This window comes from Mizuhopecten yessoensis, unplaced genomic scaffold (genome assembly GCF_002113885.1).
Source record: "Mizuhopecten yessoensis strain PY_sf001 unplaced genomic scaffold, ASM211388v2 scaffold7907, whole genome shotgun sequence".
Lineage (NCBI taxonomy): Eukaryota > Metazoa > Mollusca > Bivalvia > Pectinida > Pectinidae > Mizuhopecten > Mizuhopecten yessoensis.
This window is the reverse complement of record NW_018407282.1, coordinates 168,648-175,297: the sequence shown is the minus strand read 5'-3', so window position 1 is coordinate 175,297 and position 6,650 is coordinate 168,648. Positions and strand designations below refer to the sequence as shown.

At 35.9% G+C, this 6,650-nt stretch overlaps 1 protein-coding gene across 1 annotated transcript in view; it reads right to left on the bottom strand.

Annotated features, from left to right (window-relative positions):
• Window positions 1–6,441, bottom strand: part of LOC110454566 (titin-like) — a 158,651-nt gene extending 152,210 nt beyond the window's left edge. Inside the window, exon 1 of the mRNA XM_021504139.1 lies at window positions 6,248–6,441. Within this exon, the coding sequence (XP_021359814.1) occupies window positions 6,248–6,266 (19 nt within the window). The 5' untranslated portion in view covers window positions 6,267–6,441. The remainder of the gene's footprint in view (window positions 1–6,247) is intronic.
• Between the last annotated feature and the right edge of the window lie 209 nt (window positions 6,442–6,650).

Here is a 6,650-nt window from a genome sequence, read left to right as displayed (position 1 = left end):
GGGGCTGTTAAAAGAGGGGTCGGGGGAAGGGGTTACAGAATGGTTTGGTGGAAGACAATTACAGAATGTTTTGAATTTTTGAGGGTTTTCATGTAAATCAAATTGGAAACATCCTTATTTCATATGGCACTAAATTCCAGATGCATTAATTGTTCTCAAATTTAATGATGAATCTGTTCTTGATGAAAGTCAATCTTAACCAAATAGATAAAGCTATAAAGTACTAGAATGTCCAATGCTCATGAGTTCTAAGGACACAGAAAGGACAGAAATATTTTTCATATTGAAATTTTCTTGCATGAGTTAACAAAATAGACTTTTTTACCAAATGATCAATGAAATATGTTTCAAATGAAAAATATAATTGCCTTGTTATCACCTGAAAAAGCCATTTTATAAAAGTAGAGCACTCTCCAACAAATACTGCAATGTCATCATTAATGTGAAAAAACATAAAATTTGCTCGGAGAAAGTTATCAATTGATAAAGCTGTAGAAAGTCCACTCGCTCTATATAAGCATGATAAAAATGAAATAAAACATCATGATCCTTTTCTGTCATGTTCCATTAAAATTCACTGTACAGATAACTAAGTGAATCAAATGTATTTTTCCCATCAGAAAAAATTACATGTCACTCAATAATAATTCATAATATAGAAATATTTTTTTACAAACAAGAGGCCCTTGGGGCCTGTGAGCCTTTTGATACTGGGTTAAATAGCGATAAGTGTTATAAAAACCTTTTAATTTTATAGGCATCTAAACTTTCTCCAGTAAACTTCCCTATGAGAACTGTTGTCAGGATCAGATATACATAACTTACACACAAAAATATGCCATAGTTATTTTAAATTCATTAATTCTACGATTGGAAGAAAAATGTACCTCCAGTCTCAATATGTCTCCAGGAAAAAGTATAGAGTTTGGAAAATCATATGTAAGATTTGGAAAATGAAGCAGTAATTAAGATGTTTATTACGGTTGGAAAGGTTTGAAAAGGGTGCGGTAGAAAAATGCCATGTTTGGAAAAATTTGGTTTGGAAAGTGTAGGGTTTAGAAAAGGTAGGGTTAACGCTTGTAACACGAGGGATCTGTCAAGATAAGAAATATCGCAAAAAGGATGGTTTTTATACATTACATGATGTCTCAAACAGGTTTTTCACAGCAATATTAAGTTTCTCAAGACTGAAAAGTTCTCCGGACACCGCAATCAAGAAATCTCAAGTTTATGAAGACAAAAGATCTCCTATAGTCAATATGTAGGTTTCTTTATGCAACAGTTGAACATTAAGAACGGAGTCTCAAGGCAAGAAGTATAACAAGATTTTTTAGACAAGATTAATTAAAGATTTATTTACAGAACAAGACAAAATTTATGATTCAATATGAATTCAATTTTGTTTCATGTCCATACCTGGGTCAAGTAATTGGGTTGGGTGGGGTGGGGTTCGAAAAATGAAACTCATCCTCAAAATTCCATGGGGGTTACATATGCTCACTTACAACCTCTGTAACCTGGAATATGTCATGGCAAAACCAATGACACACAGCTATATCTAATTGATTGGTTTCAGATGAAAAAACCAGACCAATTGCTAGGCTGATAGATAACAGAGGAGTGAGCCCCGACTTCAAATCCTGCCAATTGTACCGTTTTGATGCTGCCCCAAGAATCTTTCTATATAGTCTACCTGTACCATCCACAAGGTGGTGTATACAGAGCCTTTGATTTTGTCATGACGTAGTCCAGGGGTGCATGACATATATATGAGCATAACCCCCTGGAATTGCAAGGACGATTGAAACTTTTGTCGAGAGTTGAAGCCCCAGATGGGGGATCTGGGTGTCAAAGCCCCCTAGAAGCTGTCAAATTTTATGCAGGGCAGGGCCAGAAAGGATCAGTCAGCCACTGAAAGATATCTCAAAAATTAAAAATATTGGGGGGGGGGGCTAAACCCCCCACGCCAACTCCCTCAGGCTAGGCTATACGGCCCTGCACTTAGGGCAGGAAATATATCCAGGTAGATGTTTTTAGTCTCCAGACAGATTTATCTCAGAAGATACGTCCTCTTTCGCTACAACTTCAGAGTAACATGAATGTTCTGTGCAGTAACAGTAGACAAGGCTGTAGTGGACCACCTGTTGCCAGCTTAACAGCTGTGGACAAATTGATCATGCAAAGTTTTAACAAAACCCTCCCAGCCAATAAAACAAGTTCCGTGTGCATTTTCACCGACTATTAACACTAAAAGTCTTACGCACTAAACTATATCACCATGTTTCACCACATGCAGCCACATTAAAACAATGGAGCATTATATACTGTACTCAAAATTAACGGTCAGGTTTGTACTTATTTGTACAATATGTATGTAAGGGAGGGGGCACTGGGTTGTCTACTTGCCCCTTCCCCATACTGATCACATTTCAACAACATAGTCTTTTTTTAATGCCAATCTCCTCACCTTTACTCTTCACCCCTCCTCCACCCTACCTCACCTTTACNCCGTCTTCTTCAAGCAACTGCCCTGAGTTACCTGTTACAGGCGATCCTTCCAACCCATATCATTTCATAAAACCTACTCATTACTCAATATATATAACCACTCCTTTCATAAATCTATATGTTATCTTCATCCTCTTCTATTACTGTTACCTCACCTTTTCACTCTCTTCCCTTAACTTTCATCTCCTAAAATGTATCCTCATTCTTCCCCTACTCTGACCATATCCTTCCCTCTTGCACCCAATACCATAAGCCTCTCCTTCCCCCACTCTTCACCCCTCCTCCACCCTACCTCCCCTTTACTCTTCACCCCTCCTCCACCCTACCTCACCTTTACTCTTCACCCCTCCTCCACCCTACCTCACCTTTACTCTTCACCTCTCCTCCACCCTACCTCCCCTTTACTCTTCACCCCTCCTCCACCCTACCTCACCTTTACTCTTCCCCAGTCTCTCCTCTAATATACTCACATACTCCTCTTTTCTCTACCTACACCAGTCTACTTTTCACCCCTCTACTCCATCTCCTCTCCCCCCTCCCCTGCAGTATAGCTCTGATTTGAATCCATATAGTAAATATCAACAATACCTCTACTCCTCTACTTACTACTTAACATGTGTGTTTAAAGTCCGTCAACATAACCTTTAACATCAGCCAGATCAGTGTACCCTAGCTAGCCTAAATATTGACTATTACTGCCACTTGACCTGGGGTCAAATCTAGTTTCCATATTTACAGTAGACTAACAAAATATCAACACTCCAGATATTGGGTTTCCCTCAGGTCGAAAAATGTTGGAGGAATAGTATACCTAGAGAGTAAATGATTTTATTTAACCTTAAATCTGGTCCAAGAATAATTTTATCGTAGATTGAATATAAAAAATTACGAAAAAAAAGCGATTGAGCAGAAATTGCTTCCTGGTGAAAAAATTTAATCAGTACAGAATGTTTTTATTTAATCAAAGTTAAATCTGCTTGACCAGACCGACCAGGTAGTTGTCTATCATGTCTGATTGTAAAGGTAAGCACATTGCCCCAGGGATAGACTTTTTATAAGGTGGCAACGACTATCTACCTGTCAACATCTCACCTGTGTAATGTTAGGTCAGTGTTACCAGGTAGACAAGGACACAGGTGTCTAGGAACTGGTCAGTTTGGAAATATTGTACGGTCAGCTTTAAGCGTTTTCATGTCTCATAAATTTCACATGGATTTTTTGACAATTAGTGAGAATATCACATCTATCATAAATGAAGTTAATTCTAAAAAAAAAGATACTTTCCCAGAAAAACATCAATCTTGGATAATATATGTGGAATATATTGGTTTAAAAATTTCAAAAAAAAAAGATATAAAATTCCTAATTTCTCACAACTCTTCATTATGCTCGGAGCTTGGTACCTCACATTTAATCTGGCTTAAACTAAATCTGAAAATGATAACAGTATTTCTTACCAGAGATTTTTTGTGTTTTGAAGATGTGCAACTTTCTTAAAAACTGGGAAAATTGATATTGAACATTTTCCTTCACATTATAAAATGTTTAGGAACTCAAAGTGGGTTTTGATAGAAGCAAGGTATAAAAAAAGTTTTTTATTTATTCAAATAAGATTGTTAGACCTTAATCAAATTAGGGGATTTTTTTTTATCTCATTCGAAATGGGGGCAATTTGAAACCAAAATATAGGGAAAGAAAACCCTGGAATGTTCAATTAGAAGAAAGCTGTCAATGCTTTTGACTGTCTTAACAGTTAGCTAGGTGACCACAAGAACAGATCTTGTAACATGTTTCTTGCCAACAAGAGTATGTTCCAAATCTTCAAAGACACTGATCTCTTTAATGGCCAATGTTTCTATCAGAGTTCTGTCACACAGATGAATAAATCAAGAATTTCAATGCGAATTCAGCAGGTGTAGATCTTTTTTTATATCTTTCTGGAATGTCTTGACAAATTGGGCAACATTCTTTACAAGGGAAAGGTGTTGACTTCAGCTTAATCACTGTTACAGGTAAATGTATCTTAAGATATATGCCAACCCAGGTACCATCTCCATAATTGGTAAAGGGGTAAAAAACAAACTTTTTCAAATTAAAACATCAATATGTTCCCACATGACATGGCATGCGTTAAGTAAAACAGCCAAATTTGAGGTGAATGATTTGAAATATGATTTAATTGCTCAATGAATTTATAATAGACTGCCAGTTAAAATGGGTCAACATATACTGAAGTACTGTACATGACCAATGTCGGTTATGGTTTTGGTCAGTAACATAGAAACGCAATAACAAAGGAATATAATTTTATATCAAAGAAAGAGATAAAGAACAGAAAGAGAGAGAGAGAAGGGGGCAGGTGGACAGAGAGACCAACTCAATATGTATAATCAAGTACATCGAGTTAAATCATGTAGGAGGGTTGGGGATGGGCTAAGGGGATTTTAAGAGGGTTGCACTACAATTTATTTCAAACCAAATAATTTGAAGTTACATACCTTGATAATGATATTCATACAATTTCGTGATGAGACACATATCTTTAATGCCTATGTTCCAAATTGTGGTACATAAAAATAAGTAGAAATATACTTATTTTTTTTATAATTTCAGGCAGACTTAAATGGGAATGTAATTCATCCACACTAGCTCACCTGTTCTTAAAGAACAAATTAATCATGTAAAAACATTTATTACCGAACAAACAGACTTTTGTGTATATATACAACGTCTCCATTCTACAGGTGTGTTATATTTAATTATATTTAATGTTACAACACTGGTGCCATATTTACAATTTCTTCATTATTTGATTTAAAAAAAAAAAGATTTTCCACAACACTCAAAAATGTGTAGCATTAAATAAAGTTATGACAAGGGGTTATGATAAAAACTCTAATGAAAAGAAATACCTTTTGAGACGACCCCCTAGCAATACTAGTCTATTTTTATTTATCCAGCCATGCATTTGATAAACCAAATCAATTTCTGTTATGAAGGTGTGTATTTCTCCGGGCATGAGTATGACAAATTGTTTGGAATTAAATAAAACTGTTATCAACAAATGCTTGTACAGTTTTAGATAGGTACAGAAACCTGGTGTTGAGGCTTCACAGGTACTAATTGCTATATATAAATGTAATGTTGTTTATAACAGGAACCCCTGGAATTTAAATACTTTCTATACTTCCAACGAAAGTACCTCACCTTTGATAACAATAATAAACAATTGTTATTTGATGGTATTGTACCTGATTTTACAAAAATAAAAACATTTTTAAAAAAACATGTATTTCCTTCCAATATTTTTCTTTAAACATAGACCATATTCACAACAATTATAGATGGGCTTACCTTACCTTCCATAATGAAATGGATCCATTCTACCTGCCTACATGACGGTTTTATCCCTCCCCCCCCCCCCCCCTAAATTTCAACAGATACATATGATTTTTAATAAGGTTGTCACTTTTATAACGACAAAGCCATAGCCACTGTTTTCACTGTAATTCTCCTTTTTCTAAATCTGTATGGACTAACAACAAAGGCAAATATTTAAGCTTCCCCTAAAAATAGGATTGGTTCTGGCATATTGAAATGTTTTAGAGAGTGGTTAAAAAAATGTTAATAGCAATATAATACTCGTACACATGAACAGGTGAGCTTTAACAACAGTACCAGAATTGCAGACGATTTTTTTCCGATCGAAATTTTGCGGGAAATATAACCCATGTGTTACCTTTTTGAGAAGAAGACATCGTTTAGGTGGCCTAAAAACACATATGCGAACACAGAAATTATATAAATCCACAGAAGAAATCCAGGTGTTGAGAAAATCCTACACGTTATCCCAGTCCGAAGCTAAAATCCACGAGAGACATAGACCTTTTCACGTTAATCAACCAAGCATACTCGCACTACGCTTAGTGTGACGGTCTGACTGTCAACAAACAACGCCACCTTGCGTCGCATATTACTGTGTGTACCTGAGAAAAACCTGCCATGCGGGTATATCTATAATTCTCTTACACCTCCAGATAAAGTCATAATGTAATTTTCTATAGACTGAAAGTCTTTAAACAGCATGGGGCTCCCGACGCCATTGGATCATATTATACTAGCACAATAAAGATCACATTTTC